General features: G+C 35.5%; 1 protein-coding gene across 1 annotated transcript in view; it reads right to left on the bottom strand.

Annotated features, from left to right (window-relative positions):
- LOC120629037 (dorsal-ventral patterning protein Sog) overlaps positions 1 to 19913 on the bottom strand; it is a 154643-nt gene extending 134730 nt beyond the window's left edge. The window contains exon 1 of the mRNA XM_039897776.1: positions 19555 to 19913. Coding sequence (XP_039753710.1) covers positions 19555 to 19672 — 118 coding nt within the window. The 5' untranslated portion in view covers positions 19673 to 19913. The remainder of the gene's footprint in view (positions 1 to 19554) is intronic.
- Positions 19914 to 25227: the final 5314 nt, after the last annotated feature.

Below are 25227 nucleotides of genomic sequence, written 5' to 3'. Positions count from 1 at the left end.
CAGGTTACTTCAGTGTATTTTCCTTCACTGTTAAAACATGTGATATTCAGTTGCTTCAATTATAAACACATATAATATTACCCAAAAAAATTAGAGGCGTGCCGGGAATCGAAATCGGTTCTTCCGAAAAATAAGCGGAAGCCTTACCCACTAGGCTACCCCTTCGCTCATTTAGCCACAGAGAACCTACAATAAACCCAGTTTCAAATGAGCCGGCCTACCTACATTTAATAGAAATGTTAAGCTAGATGTACACCCAGACACAACTGGTACACATAAACCATTTTCATTGCACTTACACAAACATCCTTATTCATAAAATTATTGCGTATAAACGTAGTGTCACTTAATACCGTTAACAAATTCCGACGGATTAGCAACTGCATTTTCCTTCCTACGTTTTACTTGCTTATAATTCCGATAGATAGAGTCGAGAGATTTTTTTTTAAATATTGTTAAGTCAACTGGTTAGTCCGTTTCGCTTAGCAAACAGGTAACAACTATTGCTATTTAGTGTGCCTCAACTTTCAATATATCTTTTAATAGACTCTAGTCGCCAGTTTTTCCGCATTTTTTAGTTTCTAAAATTCGGCAAAAAAAAAAAAATTTCGTCTTTAGGCTTGTTAACATTACATGCTATTTGCTAAATTCCATCGAGCTCGTCTTAGCTCTAAACGGCTATAAATGCCTTAGCCGATTTTTGGTGACTTATAACTTGAGCTTAAAATTATAAATATTTACCAACACTCCGCTCCGCTCATCTCTCTTAAAACAGAAAAATCCTAAAGATTGTTAAACTATGAAATGGTGTTGGAAAAGAGCAATCTGCTGCGTTTCTTGCCGGCTCTTCTCGGTCGAATCTGCCTTCCGAACCAGTAAAGTCAGGTAAAGTCACTAGAAACAGACTGATTTGACGTTTGAGGCCTACTTGAAATAAATGAATTTTTAATTAGAATTTTTAATAATCCGTAAAAAATATGACAGTGCTATCCTAGAAGAAGGGGAAGTCCGAATTTGAACAGACGACCTAAGAGCTACAGCAGAAGTACAGTGGAGAAGGAAAACCCATGATCGCGAAGCATGGGAAGAACCTGGGCAAGGCCTATGCTATAAAGCATAAAAATCAAGCAAAATCGGTCTCTAGATATTTAAATACTCAGTAATTCAAGATTATTGTAAGAGCTATACATATATATAAATAAATAATCCGATTAAATTAATTTAAAAAAAAAAACTTTTACGTGTACGGAACTGCATATCCAATACATTATTTATCAAGCGAACTTATAATGTCTAAATTCTATAACGCGTTTATCATATTCACGTGATGCAGAGGGAACTCCGTTGCAGTGCGAGTGCAATGCACATTGCAGTGACGTCACTCAACAGATCGTTTGTTACGCCCAAGTCCCGGCCAATGAACCACACTGAATTGGACATGAGTCCTGCGACAGCCGCCGACATAACGCAATCCAACCACGATTTACGACATTACGCCTCGACCATAAAATTCGGCTACGTTTTGGCAAAATACACTTCGTACCATTAATAATGTCAGCACTAAAGATGCTTCTGTTTGTGACAGTTATGCTCTTTATTTGTATTTATGACCATTGAATGCCACTATTGGCCTGGCAATGATAATTCAAAACCATGGCAAGCATTTTTAAGGAATTTTCTTAGCAATAAACTTACTTGAAAGTATCTAAAAGAGTTTGTAAACATGTAAATATGCAAAATACCAACGATTTAGAAATCGCCTGAGCGTATGACGGTATAAGCAGTTAAGCATTTTTCGCAGAAGAAATTATATGAGTACCGAGATATCTAAGATACATCCCAAAAGTAATTAATATGTTAATTTATTTATTCTGTAAGGTCATCATTATCATCAAATCAACCCATTACCGGCACTATCCGGTCTCCTCCCACAATGAAAAGGGATTGAGGCCGTAGTCCACCACGCTAGCCCTGTGCGGATTAGTGGACTTTACACATCTTTGAGAACATTATGGAGAACTCTTACGTATGCAGTTTTCCTCACAATGTTTTCCTTCTCTGTTGAAGCAAGTGATATTTTAATTGCTTATAACGCACATAACTTAGAAGTTAGAGGAATTTAGAAAAGTTAGAGGTGTGTGCCGGGATACGAACTCGCTCCCCCGAAAGTGAAATTGAAGTCCTAACCACTAAGCTATCGACGCTTCTGAAACTCATCATATTTATTTTCATTAATTGCAAATGCAAGTTATCAAAAGCTTTGACTTTTTATCTTAAGTTTTCAAGATCTTTACTGCAATCGTATCTATTCTTGAATACTACTAATATTGCAGCCTAAGATGAAGCGTGTGACTAAAAAGTCGATGTTTTACTCTTGATTCGAATGTATCTAATAATATGCGGTGGTGGCGGAAATGAAAGCTGGACGGGCATTCGGCACGAGCATTTATTAACGGCGCGGTATTAGAAACGCCAACCAAGCACTTGGGATCATCCATCGTATCCCATGGATATCAAATATCTACTAGATTTAAAACTCACCCAATGCCTAGCAGTCCGATGGTCGAAAGGTGAAGGTGGAACTAAAACTCCAAAATATATCCTATACAATACCGATACATTGTGACTTTATGAGACCCAGGTTCTGCTTCGTTGATCTAGCGGTTAGAATGTTTAACTACGGATCACTATGTCCTGGGTTCGAATCCCGGGTCGGCCAAAAATTTTAAGTTAAACTCGTGACAATAGTCGGCAATGCCCACCAACATGCATTGGAGCAGCGTGGCGGGTCAATTCTCTTAAACCGTCTCCCCTGTGAGAGAGGAGATCTGTGCCCAGTAGAGGGACGTTATTAGGCAGCGGAATGATGATCTGGCTGCCGGTTTGTTAGAATATCTATCTATATTCTATATATATAAAAGAGAAAGTGTGTGGGTATGTTCCGTATGGGCCGATTTCAATGAAACTTTCAGGGAATCTCCGGATTGACCTGGCGAGTAATCCTGTTAAGATTGGTGACGATCAGAGCACGCCTATTTATGAACTGCCAATCTGTCAAATACAGCTTTTATTTACTATGATGATATTCTATTGTTAGGTGTACATGGGTGTAGATAATGATCTTCACCCGCTCGAGAAGAGAATAGAAGAGAATGAATACGGAGAGAAATGAATGATTTGAAATATTATAAGTCTTAAATTAAAAATTTAATGATGTAAGTTTATTGTTTAAATAAAATAAAGCAAAATCTAGCCCGGCAAAGCGGGCTGGGTACGCTCGTAAGAATATAAAAGGTAATTCATTGAGTATGAAATAAAAGCCACAGTGACACACAACATTTTTAGAGGGGCCCAAACCTCCTAAGAAAATGAAAAAAAACTCCCTGTAAAATTTGGTAATTACTTCTAAATTATGTACCCTCACGACAGTTTCAATTTTAAATTAGGTTGCAAGGCATTATTACCAGTGAGCGGAGTCGTGCCGCTCAATAATCAGAAGCGCAAACACATTTTCATTCCAAACGCGACGTGCACAAACAATCTTGTATAATAAAATGCATAAACATTCCAGAAATCAGGATTATTCTCGCGTACAAATGACATGTGTGCAACATTACGTATTCACTGCTGGCACACTAAGATGCCTCGTACCGTATTGGCTGAATCATACAGAATCTAACTGAGCACGTTGTGTTATAATCTATTAAATGAAGTCAAATCAATCATAATTCAGCCACATTATCAGCTGTGACATTATCTTACATATTTTTTTTTCATTCTCGGCTTGTTATGTGCACACAATTTGTCCGCAGTTTCAAAAATGTATAAATGTTTTAAGCCGTATTTTTTTGTTGTCATCTTCCGCAGACCATTAACGTCCCAATGCTGGGACCTCGTCCCTCATAGCTGAGACGGTTTCCTTAAACTCGTGATGTAATTTAATTTATATGAACCCATATGCAATTTGTCAGGCTCCAAATCTTTTGTGCCAAATCAATGAAGAGAAAAAAAAAATGTATATATATTTATTCATAAAAAACATTAAATAAGAATTAAAAAAACGACCTATTACTTTTACATAATAATTAAAATTATTTCTATATCCTAGTAATCGTATTTCAGCCATCATATTGTGTGCAATCATTAATTTTTCATCCGATCGAAAACTTTGCCATATTGCACTTATCTTTTACCAGTGTCCTTACAAATAAGGTAGCATATTAAATCAATGCCTACTACAATTTCACATACCTATACTTGCAATAAAAACTTAGGTACCCCACTTTGAAAAACTCTGTCATCCTAACTGATTTTATATATGTTATATAATGTATCTATATAATTTATCGATCATCGTGAAATTGTAAGCATTGTGTTGACTTTTTTTCTATATATTTTGTGGTGTACCAATAACAGTGTGTTCATTCATTCTATCATACACATTTGCTTCTATAAATAGCTTGCATCCTGGAGATGAGCTAGGTCACTTTTAATCAGGATTTAAAAACAAATGAACGCGTATCACGCGGACACAGTTGTGGGTAAAATTTAGTTGAGACACAATAAAAGGAACATAAAATGATCGTGACAAGCAAAATTATTGCAATTACAAATTGTCATCAATCTAGTTGTTTTAGAAGTCATCAATTCATTAATCATCAAAACACTTATTATAACAAAGATTAGTGTTGGAAATCTATTAAATAAAAGACAGTCTCAAATTACCTACAGTGTTCTTTGAATGACCTTGTTATGAAGTCATTCCTAAAACTTAACTAGCTAAAATTTTTAGCCCCCGACGCAAAAACGACGGGATGTTATAAGTTTGACGTGTCTGTTGTGTGTGTGTGTATGTGTCTATGTCCATGACATCGTATTACCCGAACGGATGAACCAATTTTGATTTTCTTTTTTGTTTTTACAACCCTCAAATATGAAACGGTATGAATAAAAGGGTACTAGTAGAATAATGTACACTATTTAGACGGTCGGAAGTTTTGTAAATTTTCAATTTATATGGGTTCAACTTCATATCTAATACAAAAATTATACAATGGTAATGTTTTATTAAAATAAATCTTTCATAAATATTATCAATTGTATCAACTAGCACAGATAGGAGACAAAAAATATCCCTGTCAGGGGCAAAACACGTGCACACGGAATAGGAGAAGATTACCGCCGTTTATTATTACACATATATTATTTCCACTCGGGCGCCAATGCTCTAAGAGTTGATAAAGCTGTGGGAGAAGATAAATTTTATCCTTTCCCCGAGGATATAATTATTGTCTCCTGCCCATGCTAGCCGTGCAGGGACAGTGATCTGTCAGTAGTTAAATGTTTAATTAAGAATATTAGGACGCTCCTCTAGTTAAACAAGGAATGTAATACAAAGTTTTTAAATAGGGATAAACACTTTATACTTTATAAGTAGGTATAATAAGTTATTACTTTGGAAACACACAAGGTTTTTTAATAAGTTAATCAACTTTTTACTTGTTAATATTAATTATATTATCTTTCTATTTTGGTTTCAACTTTCAAATAAATAAATCACAACAGATAAATAAACGGAAACATTTTATAAAAAAGCAATATTTATTTATTTTAGTAGAGTAGTTTACTGTTGGAAAAACCGACAATAAAAAATCTTTAAGTACACGCACACTATAATTGGCTAATTCATTTGATATGAAACATTAGCTTACATATTCCTGCTAGTCAACATTCTAATGACGTCAATAATTCTGTTTTCGCTGTCATATTTGCATGGAAAGCATAGTGTTATCGGAAGAAAGACGAGATACTCTCGGCTATGAAAAATAGTATTCCTTGCTGGTAATAAAATATACTGTCGCAAATCTTGAAGAGTATTTGGTATGACTCTTTTATATTCCATTTCACAAAAAGTTACCTGGGCTGCTGGGTGTAAGTCATGATGCAGTCTAAGATGGTAGCGAATTTTTCTGTTGGGGTTATGTCTGTATATTATACCCTTACCCCTAATCGGTTTCAACGCAACATCGTACCGAAACGCTACATCGCTTTGTCAGAAATTATATATTTCCTCATTGCCTCTACCGAAAATCAAACCCGGGATCTTCCGCTTACAAGACCACCGCGCCCACCACTGAGCTAATATAAATGAAACTATGAATAGATCTCCGAATAATGAATCCCTTTTTCAAAGGTCGGTTTTCGGTACCGACCTTTGAAACTTGTACTCAGAACTAATTTACGGTCGACTAACCTCTGATTTGTATGAAATATCATTTATCAAAAAAACACTTTTAATATGAATGTAGAGATATGACAGCAATAAGCAAGACATTAGCAGACTATTATTCAGAAAGCCTTAAACTTATAAATAGTATAAAGCTGAAGGTTATGTTTATTTGTTTGTTTACTTGAACGCAATGATCTTAGAAACTTCTGCTCCTATTAGAGAAATTCTTTCATTGTTGGATAGCCCATTTATAGAGGAAGGCTATAGGAAGAAATAGGCTATATAATATCACGCTAAGACCAATAGGAGCATAGCACTAATGAAGAATGTTTCGAAATCGGATTTTTTTTTCCTTTACAGAGCTTCCGCTGCGAGCGCTACGTACACTTTTAAAGTTTCGATAAAATCATGTATGACAAAGATGTTCCCTTTTAAAAGTTTTAAAAAAAGTCCGCGGCAGCATATATCTATCTTTTAAGGTTGATTTATACGCGGACGAAGTCGCGAGGGACCGCTAGTTGGTATATAAAGCCGTAACTAGGAAATAGTGTCAACAGGTAGGCCTCAGATTGTATGTTTCTTCATCACAAAAGCTTAAAGCACTGTATGGTACTTCTCGTACTGATTCTCCAAAGAAGAAGAACTCCCGTTTAAACAGGCAATGCCACGAGGCCACTTACTCTCATGTTGGCCAATTCGGATATGATCCGTAGGTAGGTACTACTACAATAAAGGTAACGTTTTCATTATCAGGTACCATAAAAAGTTTCAAATAGTAACAAGTCAAATAACTATTTCGTGAAATCGCCAAAACAGTAAATTTAAAACAGCTCACTTTTCCTACTATACAAAGTATAAACTATATGTATTCGTTTTGCTCACCGCATTGTGTACACATATTTAATACCCGAGTAACCATTAACGTAACTGAATTCGCTTCTAGAGTTGCGAGGTAGGTATGCTTTCGTGCGGTTTTCGATAAGAAACTGAGATATTATTACTATTACTACACACGTAAAAATTACCTACTGTGCAAGTAAAAGCAAAATAAAAAACATTTTATCTAAGAACTAAGAAAGGGCTGGATAGGAGTCCATGATATTTAACGACCTAAAATAATTGCACGTTCAAAGTTTTAATAATCTACTTAGACACAGAGCACATTTATTTTAAGAAGACTCCAGGGCAAAAACAGCTGGCAAGAAACTTGGCATCCTCAATAAGGTCAAGCGGTACTTCACGCCTGAACAGCTTCTTACCTTGTACCAAGCTCAAGTACGATCGTGCATGGAGTACTGTTCCCATTTATGGGATGGCTCTGCCAAGTATCAGCTTGATGCCCTGGATTCGGTTGATCGCCGTGCTAGAAGGCTCATCGGTGACCTAGCCAATAAAAAACTTAAGAGTTTGGAACATCGTCGCAAGGTTGCCTGCCTTTCGGTATTCTATAGGATATATTTCGGAGAGTGTGCTCAAGAACTATTTGATCTAGTTCCCCCCTCGCCTTTTTACCATCGAACCGCGAGGCACCGGAAGGATCTGCATCCCTACGTGGTCGATATACCGCGGACGCGTACGAAGCGCTTCGCATCTTCGTTTCTAATTCGCACCGCTAGGATCTGGAATGCTCTTCCAGCTTCCATTTTCCCCAGTTCTTACAACATTTGTACCTTCAAATCAAGAGTGAATAGGACTCTTCTAGGCAAGCGCGCTCCACCTTAGGCTGCATCATCGCTTACCATCAGGTGTGACTGCAGTCAAGCGCTCGTCTATAAATATAAAAAAAAAAAAAAAAAAAAAGACTGCAAGGTTATGAACTGTATATACTCGAGGTATCTATTATTTTTTTGATCAAGAATATTAAACTGTTTAAACTTATATACATATATATATATATATACATGTATATACGTTTAAACATATATTCTAAATGTAACACCCTACAACCTCTAAAACAATTAAAAGTAGTACTGACACTTTGAGTTATTAAAAAAACACTGGTCAGGCTTGTGTTTGATCTACGTGCGAATTCTATTGAAAATAGTGGTGCAAAACCGCAAAATAAATAATAGTGCTGTAAAACTTGCGTCATTTATTGGCAATAAAAAATCCGGATTATTGAAGTTTATTGATGCGCCTTCGGGCTACAAGATCATTCGATAAACAGCAATCATTCAGCCCTAAATAAGTTTTGAACAATATCTAATTATACTTTTAATTATTTACAAACACCAACCATTATCGTGCCTATCAGCACGTAGTATTTTTGCGTATTGAATTTCCCCGTGACTTGGCTCACGTCATCAGAAGATATCGCCTGACGGCGATCACTCCACCAATGCACTGATTCTCTATAACATTTTAATCGTATATTCATCGTATACTTATATTATAATCGTGGTTGTATATGCTAACACTTACTTAACCACAATATGTGACTTAAAAATCAGCAATCTTTGAGCCTGACTCCTTATTACATTAATTACTTAAATTTCTGACGTATAAATTGTCAATCTTTAGGCCTGACCCTAAACTATATTCTTAGTGTAACACACTCTTAACCAAAATTGGTGACGTATAGATTAGCAATACGTGTATGAAGTGATGGCGAGACTTTGGTCACAACAAAATACAAAATACATTTTCTTTTGTGTTCTGTTAAAATTTTAGTTTAATAAAAAATGAGTGCCCTTGTGCGGTGTCTTGAAATTTACGTGATAAAATGAAATTTACGTGATAAAATTGCATTCGTGGAAAATTAAATCTTATTATTTTTTTTTTAATTTAATTATGATCCTTTTTGGGAAAATTTAATTTATAGACTTCAGTCTGTCCATTTAGCGTAAGCTTTTATATGTTATATTCTCGTCCAAAAATCATAGTTATAAACACCATACCAAGCACATCTGATTACAGTCTTACGGCTGATTGCAGATATTAAAATTATAAAAAATAACATGTATATAATAACTTATACTGTTTATTATGCGTTTAAGTGATCAGAACGCTAATCACTTTGGGCAACCTATGCTGTCAAAACCTTGTTTTGCTAAGTAAAGCCTTGAAACACGAGACAAGTCCTCAGCCCATCTTACTATCACTAACACCTGTGATAAACGTTAACCCTAAGTGGAAAATGATTTTAACATAAGTGCCACCTGAAAGGTTGACGTCAAATGGATATCGCTGCACTTGCAAATTTTACAAAATTTATAAACTACAAGCAACCCTGCCCAGCTACGCACTGGTAGCACAGCTTCTGTTTTATAGAACGTTTTAAAATAAATAAATCCATACATACATTATTCATATATAATATAGGTAACTCTATTGGCTTATGCGGCGCACAAGAGTAGAGCTACCAATCGGCACGATTGTTTAGTCACCTTTAACAGTTATCGACATATTTCAGCCAATACCAGTGTTTGGAAATTGGCAGGTAACTCCTAAAAATCATCAAAAATTGCAAAAACAAAAACATTTAAATTGCAACGTCACATACTGAAATCAAACTAGCTCATGTCACGCTTAGATTTTTATTTCTTTAAATGTAAGCACTGACCTTTACGTCAATGAATGTAAGTTATTTATATCGACGGTAGTTTTTCATTGTGCCCAAACTTTATACTCCTGTTGCATAGCAGGTTCACATTCATTAAATATCCGATTTGTAACTTTTGCTTCGCCTCCTAGCGCAGTAGTGAGTGTTGCGGTCTTTTAAGTGGGAGGTCGATTTCGAAATTTGTAATTTCTCTAGTCTGGTCTGGTGGGAGGGAGGCTTCGACCGTGGCTTACCACCCTACCGACAAAGACGTGCCGCCAAGCGATTTGGCGTTCCTGTACGGTGCCGCGTAGGAACCGATTAAGAGTATGGGTTTAATATAACTGTTATCCCGCTAACAGTTCAACCCGCTACCATCTAAGATGGTACTGGACTGCATCATACTTACCACCACGTGAGAAAGCAATCGAGGGCTAACTTGTAAAGGAACAAAAAACCTCTTTCACTTTCCTCAATCAATAAAAGAAATCAAATAAAACGCTCTGTTTGAAAAAGTTTACGATCCCGTTTTCCTTGTACGAAAAATGTACCGACGTCATTTCTTTAGACTCTTTAAAACTTTTTAATAGCGCGGTAATTTTATTGCGGCTATGAAATGTGTCTGCGGAGATTTTCCGTGATTTTCATGACGTTGCATATCTGTAGTTTACATATAATTTATATGATAGAAAAGGCCTCGAGATTATTCGTTTATCCTTTGTGACTCGGCACTATGGGATCGCCCTTCCTTAGACCTTGTGTACACGGTTACTGGAACACAGTTTTTTAAATTAAAACCTTAACTTCGTATGGTTTTTGTATTATGTACGTATAGCTTTTGGGCTTGTTCTTAATAGTGCATTATGATACTAGTGTGCTATGTTGGTCATTACCGTCGAAGCGTATTATTAGAGCTCTTTCACAACATATATATATAATACCATGCCTCAGTTTGATGAACATATGACTGCGATAATCTGCGTATTTCTTTTCTTCCCTGAGATCGACATTTTTGAAAATAATCAAGCACACAGCTGTCTCGTTGTGGACTAGGGCCTCAACCCTTCTAATTTTGAAAGGAGACCCGTGAACTGTAGTGGGCAGCGATTGGGTTGATAATTATGATAATGGTGACCCATAGTTTATTTAAACAGTAGTTCCTGTGTTAAATAAAGTATTCTAAACGTTTATTTATATTCTACGGCTAAATAAAAATTGTATCTTTGTGAACGATGCTTTATCGATTATTTATTGGATGTTCCTTATGCGAAACGAATCGATTGGAATTCAATGGTCCTTCAATTTTATACCATCAATATAGCCCACTGCCTGAAACCGCACATATCTGTAGGTGGTATAGCATCTTTAGGTTGTAAGTATCACGGAAAAAGAGCACTGAGTGTCAGTCACGTGGGCCATTTATACAAATACATATTAGATAATAAATATTAATGCTAGAATTTTGTGGTAAATTAACTAAAGAGATTTAAAAAAGGAAAAAATAGTCTCGTTGTTTTGTGTTGTTCATCGATACCAAACCAAGGTTCTTACTGTAATGAGAAAATTTTAAATTCAAAAAAGGAAAAAAGATCTCATTAGTTATATACCCCGTTTTGTGTTGTTCATCGATACCAAACCCTATGTTCAACTGAATGAGGTTATTGATAGCCCTATTTACCGCAATGAGAAAATTTTGATCAAGCAAGCTCAGGATAAGTTTAGAAATAAAATGGTTGCCAAATTAGACGCCCTGTAAAAGAGAAACATCATACTTGATAGTAGATCTAAGAACTAAGATCAAATTGAAGTTGTGATAATGTGTAAAAATTTAAAAAATGTAAAGTTGCGTTAATAAAATCAATATATTTTTCTTGTTTCTATAATTATAATAATCACAGAATATAAATACATTAGAAGTAAAAATGCATTTGCGCGTGCCGGCATAATTCGACCAGCTGTTTGCCGTGACGGCATACTTCAAAGGTTTGTTGTAGTTTATGTTTCACATCAAAAATGCATCTTGAATACAAAAAACAACAATAACTTCAGATTTACTTATTCCTTCCGAGGAATAAGTTAATCTGAAGTTATTGTTGTGTGGCAGGGAGCCGCTGGACTTCTAATGTAGTCGTAATCCGACGACTATATTAGAAGTCTAGCGGCTCCCTGCGACTCGTTTGACTTTTTTCAGAGTTTTAACTTGTTCAAAACTTATTTAAGATCTCTGACTGTTGGGCAAAGTGCAAATCAAAACAAGTATAATCCTCAAGTATACCGTCGCTAACTCAATTATTTATATTAGGTGTATTTGGATACATTCCCCTGACACGTCGCGACGCGTCTCGCTGGATCGTCTAGACGAATATTTTTTTCTCTTCTCGGTAATACGATTTTTGGCACGTATATACGTGAGATATTTTGGCAAACATTCCAACTTTAATCCCATCCGAAAAATGAATGAAAGATGTCAAGAAAATTACTCATTTTAATCTCACTTGATATATCCTTGGATCTATTACTAGAAGATATGCGCGTTTTAATGCATCTAGGATAAAAATGAATAAGTGGTAGCACCTAACTTAGTGAGGTAAGTGTTACAACCCTATTAATTAACTACCCATTAGGTGTACGAATGGTGGTCAAAATTTGCAGATAGTCCACCTGAAGGTAAGTGGAAAACCATCGCTTATAAACAGATCAACACAAGTCTAATGTGCCCTTTAATTACACCGGTAACCATCCATGCCCTTCAGAGCGGAACAAAGCAATGCTGGTGTGGCAGAAACAGGCACGGCCGTAGTTATTTTCCGGACGTGTACTGGTGGTACTATTAAAATATATGTTTAATTACAGATCAAGATGTCCTAGGTCCGATTCCTGGCCCGGGTCACAAATTGTAAGGTATTGGGGCTTTCTGTTAAAAGTTCTCAGTACAACCACAATAAGGAAGTAGGGATACAGTGTCCATCCCGTCCACTGAATCCCTAATTATACGTCTGTTTCAGCAATTTTATTTAACATGTGTTGATAATCTTTATCGTCTGCCAATTCACATTAAGGTATACTGGTTTTATGCTCTATAGTATATGAAAGAGTCGTGCACAATAGTGGGAGATAAATAGGCTGTGGGTGATTGTTAAACTGATTCAAGAAAACCTATAATAATTTATGTTTGATTTTATGACATAATAAGCCTACATAATAAACGCGGCACTGCTTGCACGAGGTTAAACGTATTAAAAATAATTTGTAATTTTATGAACACTAAGCCGAGAAAGTGTAATCCAAGGTGAAAATTTTAATTAGGTAATTAGCGGTAATTTTTAAAATCTTTTTCATTTTTTTATAACATTAATATTAAATATTATGTAGGTACTTAGTTTTATTTTTAAAAATCTGAGTTACATTGAAAGATAAACTTAACGTCGGCATCCTAAGTAGGTACCTACCTACTTAGTATTGAAAGATAAATACTTTGTTGCAAAGAGATTACTCGAGCAATCAAATCCAAAATTTAATAAACATTTCGTTGTTTTGAATGGCCCTCATGCCATCATTACGGAATCGTATCGTATCAGAGTCTTTTAAAAATACTATAAATAGCGTGATATATCGACATATTTAGGGTGAAATGATAACGTAAACAGTTTATAATTTGTTTATTTAAGTAACCAAAGTTACAAATACCACATCTAATTTTGATTTTTTGAAGTTTTTTACAGTTCCCAATGAATGAGCAATTTTAGTAAAAACTTTAAGGCAGAGGGCGATGTGTGTTTGTTATTCAATTGTCATTTGGCCACTTTGATCACTTATAAAAAGTTAGGCCAACCAGATTAATCACAGCCTTTTATATGATTCAAAACAAAAGGCTTTTCATCGTCTGGTTAAATTTCTAAGTATTTTTTACTATTTTTATTAATGTTTTTGTGTACATTAAAGAATAAGTAGTAACTTTCTTTCTTTCTTCAATAGGCATAATGGCAATAATAAAGAATCGCTAAAATATTTTATTTATCTATTTTGAACCAAAATTTTGAGTGAGAATGATGTTTATTTTCAATAAATAAAACTGCAAAATCTAATCAAACGCCATGACAGTTGAAACGCCGCATGACGTCACGTCTATAAAAACATAAATTTGTACCGCTTGAACTTCACTTGTTATTTGCGTATATGACGTACCTGTTCTGTGATTTCCAACTATCAATTGCTAAGTTTTAAGTTAGTTTGTAGTTGTGTGTTATCAATTTCAAAATAAATAATTTTAGCTATGAAACAAGAACTTACTAAATCAGAGAGCTCTAATTTGCATATGACATCACAAGTGCGGCCATGACAATTTGCGAAATTTTCGCGGGAAATATTTAAAAAAAAATATAATTATCATTTTATATCGATAAAACCTTTAGTTTCTGCAAAAAAAATATATTTTTGGATATAGTAGATACCTACTTCTGAACGTCACAGGCCAGTTTTTCAAAATTAGTTATCATGCGTATCTATATGTGACGGTGGCGTGCATAGAGGGTATGCACAGGGAATGCAGATGATATACTCGTAGAATGAAGAAAATCTCCAGTACAAGTTACAAAAAACTTAAGGATAGGCATTGATTGAGTTATAAAAAGCCTACCCTTAGGCCTTAAGTATATATAAATTGTACTGGAGATTTTCTTCATTCTATATAATCTGCATACCCTTTTTTTTAATATATAGACAAGTGGTTGATTGCAATCAAAGATAGAGCGCGCTTGCCTAGGAGACGCCTACTCACTCTTGATTTGAAGGTACCCAGATGATAGGTATCGGGGAAGACGGAAGATGGGAGGGCATTCCAGGCCTTTGCGGTGCGGATCAGAAAGGAAGAAACAAAACACTTCGTACGTGTTGATGTCATTTTAACAACGTAAAGGTACAGATTCTTTCGGTACCTCGCAGTGCATACCGTCTATGCACGCCACTGTGTGACGCCATACATAAGAGTACTTGTATCAAGAGGTGTTAAATTGACGTCAAAAATGGATAGCCGTACGTAGTCACGCATACAATGTCATATACAATCAGGCCCTAGTTTTCGTAGTAAGTAGGCGTTATCATCGCCAATTGTATAAAACGTTGATATGTCCATTAAATAATCAGTTATAAAAAAGTGGGTATCACAATCAATGTGTTAAGGAGATAGCAAACTCATCTAAGTGATAATAGTATTTTTTATAACACGATAACAGCTACGCGATTTTAAATAATTATATTTAGTCCTTTTCTCGATATACTGACCCAGATTAGAATCTTAACCGTAAGAGGTGACTGAATAACGGTTATAAAGTTAATTTCATTCTCTGATCAGAATAGTTGCTGCGTAATGTATTTATTGGCGCAGTGGGCAGCGACCCTGCTTTCTGAGTCCAATGCTGTGGGCTGGATTCCCACAACTGGAAAATTTTTGTCTGGATGTTCGTCTGTATACTATAAGTATTTAAGTATTCATAAAAATATTCATCTGTCATCTTAGTATAACACAAGCTACGCCTACTTTGGGGCTAGATGGCGATGAGTGTATTGTCGTAAGATATTTATTTATTTATATGAATCTAGTAGAACTACACCTAAATTGAATACCACATGTCTCTCAAAAACAAAAATGAACGTAGACGAAGTCGCGGGTAACAGCTAGTTTATTTATAGTTATGGTTGCGGTGATAGCCTAGTGGTTAGAACTCCGGCTTCACTCTCGGAGAGCCAAGTTTGAATCTCAGTACGCACCTCTAACTTTTCTAAATTATGTGCGTTTTAGGCAATTTAAATATCACTTGCTTCAACGGGGAAAAACATGCATGTCTGAGAGTTCTCTATAATATTCTCAAGGGCGAGAGGAGTCCACCAATCCGCATTAGTCCAGCGTGATGGACTATGGCCTTAATCCATTTGTTACTCGTTCGAGAAGGGAGTTTTCCTTGGAATTCCCCTAACTTATGTAAACATGTTCAGCAAGCAATTTTTGATTCTCCCGTCGGAGTTCTGTACACACTGGAAGACACAAAAAAAAATTTCTAACACTGATATTTGTTCAGGACCGACGTAACAAACGGATAGTCCTGACCCTTATATGTTTTGATAGACCCTAATACGAAGGTGTAAGGGCGAAAACATACGTGCTAATATTGCTGTCTTCAGACCACTTAAGTGTTTCACCTTAAGTCTTAACAGGAGCGAATGATATACTTATATCATTTCCAAGAGTATAACTGGTTAAGTCCGATTAAGATATAGGTCAGATAAAATCGCTAAATTCAGATTAAGGACATGCAAAATGTACGGTCGATGGAATTAATTTGTTACTCGCTTATCATACCGCTCGATCTTTGTGGGCATAGGAAGGTAATTCATAATGACCAAAATAATCACAACTCAGAATGTGCATGCTTCGTAGATATTCAAATTAACTAATTGCGTATTCATTATAATATTGTCCTCAGTGGCGTGCGCTGGGTTTCTTAGCAGGGTATGCATACAGCAGTAAAATTGCATAATTCGGCAAAATTCCTCCTCTTATACAAGTTATGTATGGATTTCAGGGTATGCAGTGCTTTTGTGCATGCATGAAGTGCACGCCACTGATTGTCCTTAATACGTGTTTACGTATTAATATTATATGATAAGATGCATTTTTACTCTTTTTAATTTTCCAACAGGAAGTTTGTGCATACTACAATAGTTTATATGCAGGAAATTTACTGTAATAGTATCTTTATAATACAGTACCAGTGCACCATAAGTGTTTCGGAAAAAGTAATGCTATTATACCATCTGTTACTCTTTCACACTTGTCCAATAAGGTTCTGGTGTTCCAGAGCCCGGAAACCCTTGACCGTTATATATCGGAACACAGAACTAGGTACATAACATGGGTGATTTGCAATCGTTTGCAAATCGTTTTGAACTATAATATTATCAGTCATAATAAACAACGCATTGATAATATTGCAAAATCGTACGATATCAGTACTCGAGTGCTTACGAAATAAATAAAAAAATTAAGAGGACGCGATTGCAACTTGCCGTTACGCAATCGTTCGAACATTTTAGGTTATTTAGCTGCTATATGTATTCCGTAAATTCGCGAGAGGCGGTCCTTTGCGATTTAAACGTTTTTACAGTTGCAACCAAGGCCGAAACCAGCGGGGGGTTGAATCGGTTTGATCTGACGCCGAAATGTTTGTTCGAGATAAAAGTGAGCTGCTGCAAAGCCTTCGAATAAGCTCAATAATTTAATTTAAGTCAGCCAAAAACATTGCATGCAACGTTACATGTCTTTCAATTGATTGTTTGCCAATTACAAAAAAACCAGACACTTTTTTAATATTGTTATTATATTTATTACCTGATTATATTTATATTTGACGGCCGACTGGCGCAGTGGGCAGCGACCCTGCTTTCTGAGTCCAAGGCCGTGGGTTCGATTCCCACAACTGGAAAATGTTTGTGTGATGAGCATTAAGTGTTTTTCAGTGTCTGGGTGTTTATATGTATTTTCTAAGTATTTATGTATATATAATTCATAAAAATATCCATCAGTCATCTTAGTACCCATAACACAAGCTACGCTTACTTTGGGGCTAGGTGGCGATGTGTGTATTGTCGTAGTATATTTATTTATTTATTACCTGAGGTAAACTAATTTAGTCCTATTCGCAGGCGTCAAGCACGAACTAGCGGTACTTACTTATCTATCAAAAAAATAAAATTATTCAGAAGGTATGTCCTACGGCATATTTCTATGGGGGTAATGCTGGATATTGATTTTATTTTTGTACTGCAATATATAAAATGGGCCCAAGAGAGTTTTTAAGAGATAAATTTGAAGAAGCTAAGATTATGCCGGTGCCTATTCAATACATATTTGACGAAAACATATTATGTACATAAAAATATAACAAAATTTAAAACGAAAGTGGACTGTAACAATATTAATATTAGAAGTAAAAATAAATAATATAAGATATAGATTTATATACCAATTATTCACTATGATTAAAGAAATGTCGTCGTGCAGATTTGCCTGGTATTTGCGTAGTTTAGCAAACTAAGATTAATTGCATTGCACCTTTAGCATTAATTCCGTAATGCCTGCTTATAACCGCCTAAATATATATCTCTTTTAATAATGTATCAAAATCAATGTTTTAAACACTAACGGACAACGAAACGAATAAATTTAAGTTTTTAATTAAAAATTAAATTTAAAAAATTACGTTTAACAAAATTATTGAGTGACGTAATGACAAATCTTCAGGTATATCTATTTAGTACAAAGTACAAATTTCATAACTTTTAACAAAGTGGTTTACTTTATATTATTTAGAAACCCTTACGGAATACAAAGTTATTTATTTAATTAGTAAAATTACACAATTACAAAAAATATAATGTCAAACACAATATAGATGGTTTAACACAATATAATAAGGCTAGTAGTATTTTTAGTAGAGATTTACCTAGAGTAAGAAAAATTCTTGTGAAAAATGTAGAAACGCTGATGCAAAAAAGGAATTTTGTACCTTCTGCAAACTAAAAAACACAACGTATAATAAATAGTATCGTACCTAGGTAGTCTTGGTTTCGCTATCGGATTATTTATCTTCAATATGTAATATCTACTCATTATATTTTACATGTGTATAATAAATGCTATCTTAATTGGTATTGTAAGAATACTTAACCTGAAGGGTAGAACATCAATATAAATTAAATATAATTTGTCTATTCTTATGTAAAAAAAAAAACGAAGTAACCACGTTTTTTTTAGCTCTTATTAATCTGAAAAGTTAATGGCTTCTAAAAATAAGTGACATGTTGAGGAAAAGTTTACAAACATACGTCATACCATATTTGATATTAGTGTAGATATGATCTACAACTCAACGCCTTTGGCCGATTAAAAAGATAAGTTGTATCACGCACCAAAAATAGATCACCTGACATTTCTCCGTGTATCGTATCGAGAAGAAAGCCGATCGCCGCACTCACGTGGCTTTGTTTTTATTATCCCAGAGGCGCGAGCGCGGACCGTATCACATCGACAGTTGTACGTCAAACTAGAGATGTAGGAAGGCCAATAAAGTATCGATATAATATATCAACAGACGACGAAGATGACGACATAGAAGAAAAAGCAAGACTAAAAAGTAACCAACAAGTTTAACGTGCTCTGCTTTTTTTCCGTTATTGTTCAACATAGAGACAAAAATATTAAAAACTTTAGCTAGCTCACCTCGCTTTTAAGTGAAATTATTTTATTCCTATGAAGCAATATCTCAGACCTCGAAAATAATGTACTGATTTTAATTTTTAAGTAATTTGTAACGAGGATGTTACGATTGGAAATATATCGTAATTGATACGTTTTTAACGCTTGATTTTTATATCATAATAAATATCAATATATCGATCAAACAATATCAATATCGATATTTTTTCTACGAGCCTACGTCAAATACATAATAATGATACAGCGCGCGTCGTCTTGTGACGGCAATCGGCCACTCGTCATCGCGCACCAATCTATGTATGCCGTTTAGCCACTTACCGTGTAAGATTTAATTAATCGCGTCGCCCTACTACTTTACCAGGTCAGTAAATACGGAATGTAATTATTTACATAAACATTCTAATCCTCTCGTATTATAATAATTAAATTGCATTTAAAAAACCCAAACAACTGATTTGTACTTCAAACGGTTTGTGATTAAACAATAGTTAGAATTGTATGGTGAGAACTTACCGGCCGGTCTCGTGGTTCGTCTTGCGGGCTCGTCCTCCCGCAGGTCGGGGGCATGGCGGCGCGCATATGCGGGCCCTGCTGGGGCCAGCAGCACCAGCAACAACAGTGCAGGCAGCATCGTACTGCCCGCACTTACCACTGGTTTTCCACCTAGACCGATCCCGGCCACGAGAAGGCCACGAGCGGACCACGAGCTCACTATTTTCGCCGCGCGCTCTTCTTTCGAATATCTGAGGCGCGTTCGCGTATTCGAACGGAGGCTCGCGAGGGGCGAGTGTCGCAGCGAGTACGCGTCGATACAACACGACGTTCGAGCCAGACTGAGGCGAGCGAGAAGCGATTTCCCAACTCGTGCGGGCGAGGGGGCCGGCGCGCCCCTCGGAAAACGCGGCCCATCGCGGTACGGGCGGGGAAAATTGCAACGCCGCCATCGGCGCCGCCCGCCCGCCGCGGCCGTGCCGACGCGCACGCGGCGTGCGATGCACTCGTACGGAAGCCGGCGCACCAAAACTCCATTATTTTCTCATTGTACATAGTGCCATACATCCGTCAAAGTAATTATTTGCCCATACTTAAGTATCTTGTATGTGCACTTACTATGTGTCTTTGCATGATGTAATTTGAACTCAGATGTGTCTAAGGGTTTTTGTATGCATATTTAGAAATTTATTTTTGTACGTTTTAGTGTCATAGTCAACAATTTATATTACACTTAAACTAAATCAATTATTAGTATTGTAATGTACTTAACATTTATTAGTATCTGGGACCCTAATGGGCAGGTATGGGTTTAATATAACTGCAAAAACACTAACAGATTAGCCCGTTACCATCTTAGATCATCTGTAGCTACCAAATGAGATTGCACTCAAGGGCCTTCTTATAGAGGAATGTAAAAAAACTTTATGTAATTTTATTTATACTTCAACAAATTTCACATTATCATGTGTTTGAGCTTGATAATAATGGCATAATATATAAAAACTGTGGTATTAAATCATGTCTAACGGAAGTGTAGTCGTTTTTATTATTGCACTAATTGGAAGAGGTTTTATATATGAAAAACCAGATTCCGAAAGATCTAAGGATGCATAAGTTTTGTAGGTACATGTTACAATTATTATAAATTATTTTATGACGCTATGCTGAAACCAAATTAGCTTTATTAATCTGGTGTTTACCAACGCCACCAGTTTCATACGTGAAATATTCATAACAAATATAAATCTTTCTTCTAAATAATTTCTAGAACATGCACCGGTCACCAACATACTGAAGACATTTATTATATTTTACTGTGTAAAAAGTTTGTTTCGAACTTTGGCAAATGGCCAAATTAGGCATTTATTTCAATAATAGAATAAATAAAATCTGAAATTGGAAAGGTAGGTACCCTAGAAACGAATGTTCTAGACACCCTGACAGTAAAAGTATCAATTCGTAGTCAAGTCAAAAACCTTTTAACACTAAGTGACCTAGTGGCCGTTGGATAATCGTACTTCTTGAGTTCCAAATAAATATGTCCAGTCCACTCTAATATCTTCTTTGCTTTTTCGCGCTCTTTTCCCGGTCAAATTGCCTTCAAAAATAAACCTAGGTGACCGAAAAATGCAACCTTCCTTTGTTTGAGGGTTTTCATCAGTCTTCGTTGGCATTTGGCTTCTTGTGATACTTGAGCGTTTGAGATGAATTATCTCCATGATATTTAATTTTTTTTTGTTTTGATGACATTTCTAACGCTTGCGTCCGCAACCAATGTTTTGCATCCATATAAAAAGTAGACTAGAAATTCACTTGAGAAGGCGATTCCTCGTGGGGAAATGGAATTTTAGGCTCACACAAAACTTTAGACATTTTGTGATCTAAATTCGATGTTCCTAAACACTTAACTAAATACTGTTATTGATTGCCAGCTGTAATTTCAGCTATCCAAAGCTAGAATTTGGCATTTGAGCTTTAGAAATAAGCATGATTTTAGTTTTATTTATATTTTTTTTAACGCCAATGCGTCCTCAACAGCTGCCACGTCTTTTAATAGTCTTTGTAGGTCGTTTTAAAAATCGGCTATAAGCCATCAGTAGGTATAAGTCATAAGTATATCGGATATTGTTGATTTATAGTCGTTAAGATATCATGTAAATAAAGTTTAAAGAGCAATAGGGACAATATGCATCCTTGTCTGACACATCTCTTGATCGGGTTCTATTCAGACATCCTGCCTTCAATTTTTATTGCAACGTCCTGGAACAAGTAGAGGATGCCAATTATTCTACGGTCTTCCTCTTTCAGGCCTTTTCTTTTCAAAACGTCTATAAAATTGACATGTTGAACACGATCAAATGCCTTCCCGTAGTCAATAAAACATAAATAGACATTCAGTTGATGTTCAATTGCACGCTTAGTTAGCTGGCTAAGATATTAAGAGTGAAGATGGCTTCTCTAGTTCCTACACCCTACGTTAATTTAAATTGTTGAGAACATTAGCCTTCAGCACCTTTACTTTTTATACGGTTGAAAATCTAAGGAATACCTTCATAGTATCTATGTCTCGCTAAGCTTATATTGCGATAATCCCTACATTTGATAGCCTTGGGCTTTTTTAAGTATAGTTAAAAGCTTAGAGCGCAACAAATCTTTGGGGATAATGACGGTGAAAAAGAATACACGTATAAAATATATGGGCGGTCTTATATTACAATTTCCAAACGATGGTTCTATGTTTGAATAGTTGATAATATATATGAGAAATATAATATACAACCCAAATATAAGTTCTAAATAGATCTAAATTGCTAAACACATGTAGATCACGTACCTAAACCTTAACCTCGAATCTTTCTTAAACTTTAAACGTGTAACTTGTCACTGTAAAGAACATAACCTGTACCTGTACTCAACTGGTTCACTCTATTACCTTTCTATCTTCGTAACGTTTCATAAATAATACTGGCAAATGTTCATCTGAGGGTAAAACCTCAAGTTTGTTGTCCCATAACTCCAATAATAGGTATCTCAAGACTTTTAGAGCGTCCGAATCAACGAGTTTACTAGACCAGTCAATCACTCTATTTTTCCTTAAATGACATATAAATATCTGTATACCTACTAGATCCTTTGATCAACATAATATAACTATATACAACATGATATATCACATAGTGTTATGTAAAACTTCCTCAAAACTCAATCATAAACTCTCTTGGCTAGCTAGAAACTCCTTCACCTCATCATTTTATACTTTAAAGCATACTCAACTTTATCTCCCTGCTTCAGGCATGCATATGGTAGGTACAGTGGATTCATAACTTATCACTTTCCACTTAGCAGAGAAAGAAGCCTTTTATGGTACCTTTAGAAATAAAGGTAAATATTTAAATAATGGTAGTTGCGAGATCCTTCTTAACGGTGGACTCCAACCCAAGCTCGGACTAGAAAACATTTCGACTTTGACTCCGCAGTGCCATTGAAAAACACACACACACACACACACATAGCAAGTAATAAACGATTTTGATTTTGTTTTTTGTTTGAAAGAAAAACAGCTAAGTGTTCTACGCCGCCACAAACTGGAGAATTACATTTTTTTCCACAACTCTCTCAAAATAGGTATTGGGTCGGTATCAAATGCATTGGGCTTGACTAGTAGAATTATGTACACTATATTGACACACAGGCCACAGCTACCAACTTTAATTACAAACTATGGGCAAACTTACATCTCGATAAAAAAAACAACTTACATTCGATAAAAAAAATAAACTTCGATCTCAATTGCTACAGTCTAACGGCGAAAGGAAAGTAAACTGCCATCGGAAAAAGAACTGCTATCCCTGAGTTACGAGTAACTCTCAAATTACTTTTTCTCACTGTGCCTCATAGACTTTGTTACTCTTCGCAATAAACAAAATAGTCAGGTATCCAATTGCTATTCACTGCACATCTTTTACGAATAAAATATCTCATTGTTTAAGGTTTTTTTAGTCCAATTGATTCACATTTAAAGATGTTTATCTAGATATAAGATTTATATCTCACGAACTAAGATAAATAGTGTTACCAAGTATAGGTAATTAGAATAAATTCATTTATGTGGTACCGGCGTCCGTGAGTTTTATTTTTTCCTTATTTCTTGACGCGGTGCAGTTTCAGATATTTCATTAAGCGGTCAGCATCAGCATCCTCGGCCTTTTTATGTTCCACTACTGGCACAGCTGGGATCTTTGAAGAAAACTCATAATTATTTTTACTCGCTGTGCCCTGCGTTTTCCCCCGCATAAAAACGTTTTTTTTTTCCACATAAAGAAGTAGCCATATGGGGCAACTGTAACGACGCAGATTTTAGTAAATTGCATACAGAATAAAAGTATTAGTTAATTGAAAAAATACGTTTAATCGGTTGTAATAATCCGTTAACAATAATAAATGATATTATTTCAGTTCTAATGTTCATTATTTTTATTGAAACTTTTAATCAACACGGGAAATGCGGACACTTACCCGCATCGCTGGGAACGTATCCGCAAGCCCTCGGTTAAGTGTAAACATCAACATGAAGTGTACGCACGTTCGAAACTACATATAGATTACAAATAAATATACCTTCCTTATTACTGGTGCACGTTTCGCCAATACTTCAAAATCTAACATTCAATCCACTCATCAGCCCTGTCTGCGTACTTTTCTCGACATAACGGTACCTAGTAATATAATAAGTAATAACCCTAACCTACCTATTCATGTTTTGAACATTTATTTTAAGTTCTGTAAGAAGACCCACATTCATCGTCGGCTTTCTAATTTTCTTAGATTTTTTGACCGTTTCTTTTTTGTTTCTCTGATAACTAATTTTAAATGCCATAAAGCAATAGATCAGATCAATTACTTTGACTATCTATTACATATACTCACAGAATTTTAAGTAAGAGTATCTTAAGCCGTAAAAAAATGCGTTTTGATTTACTTCGATGGCGCAATCATACTGGGTAGGTCTTAGGTGGATAGGACTTCGACTTCGACTTCACTTTAGGGGGGCCGAGTACGACTACATGGTCCTCTAACTTTTTTAAGTTATGAGCGTGTAAGACCACTTTACCATGTAAGACAATTTCAAAAAAATAAATATTACAACCGTGTAAAAACAATAATGTCGGGTAAGTAGTAATAGCTTTGTGCGGCAAATCTTCAGCAGAAAGAACTCTGCGGTCAAATGCGAACTAAATGCGGCACTGATGCGGCAGGTTTCGCTAAAAATCTATCCATTCTTGCCTTGTCTTCTGTCACCCACAGTTTGCAACCTTCAATCACGTATACATTGCCAATGCATATGACCGTCCCGGGGGCATACTTCAAATTCACTTTATGCCGTATATTCTGTAAATTTCCTGTAACCAATGACTGCAATTGTTTTGATAGAGTTATACCTAGTACCTATGAAATCCTCAAAAACTTTATGATGTAGTATAAGATATAGGTATTATCACTATAATGCAAATCGCGGGAGGCAATGATGGTTGGCCTGATAGTATCAAAAAGAAGTTGCGAGGTATAAGTAAAAATATATTTTTTTTTTATTTACATATATTTTTATGTATGCAGGTAATTGTTTTTATATGAATGAGTATCGAAGAAGCTATTTAAACAGATAAAATAGCAAAAGAATGGTCTAAACAGTTC

This window comes from Pararge aegeria, chromosome 13, assembly GCF_905163445.1.
Source record: "Pararge aegeria chromosome 13, ilParAegt1.1, whole genome shotgun sequence".
NCBI lineage: Eukaryota > Metazoa > Arthropoda > Insecta > Lepidoptera > Nymphalidae > Pararge > Pararge aegeria.
Note: the sequence above shows the minus strand (reverse complement) of the source record. Positions and strands in the feature narration are given on the sequence as shown.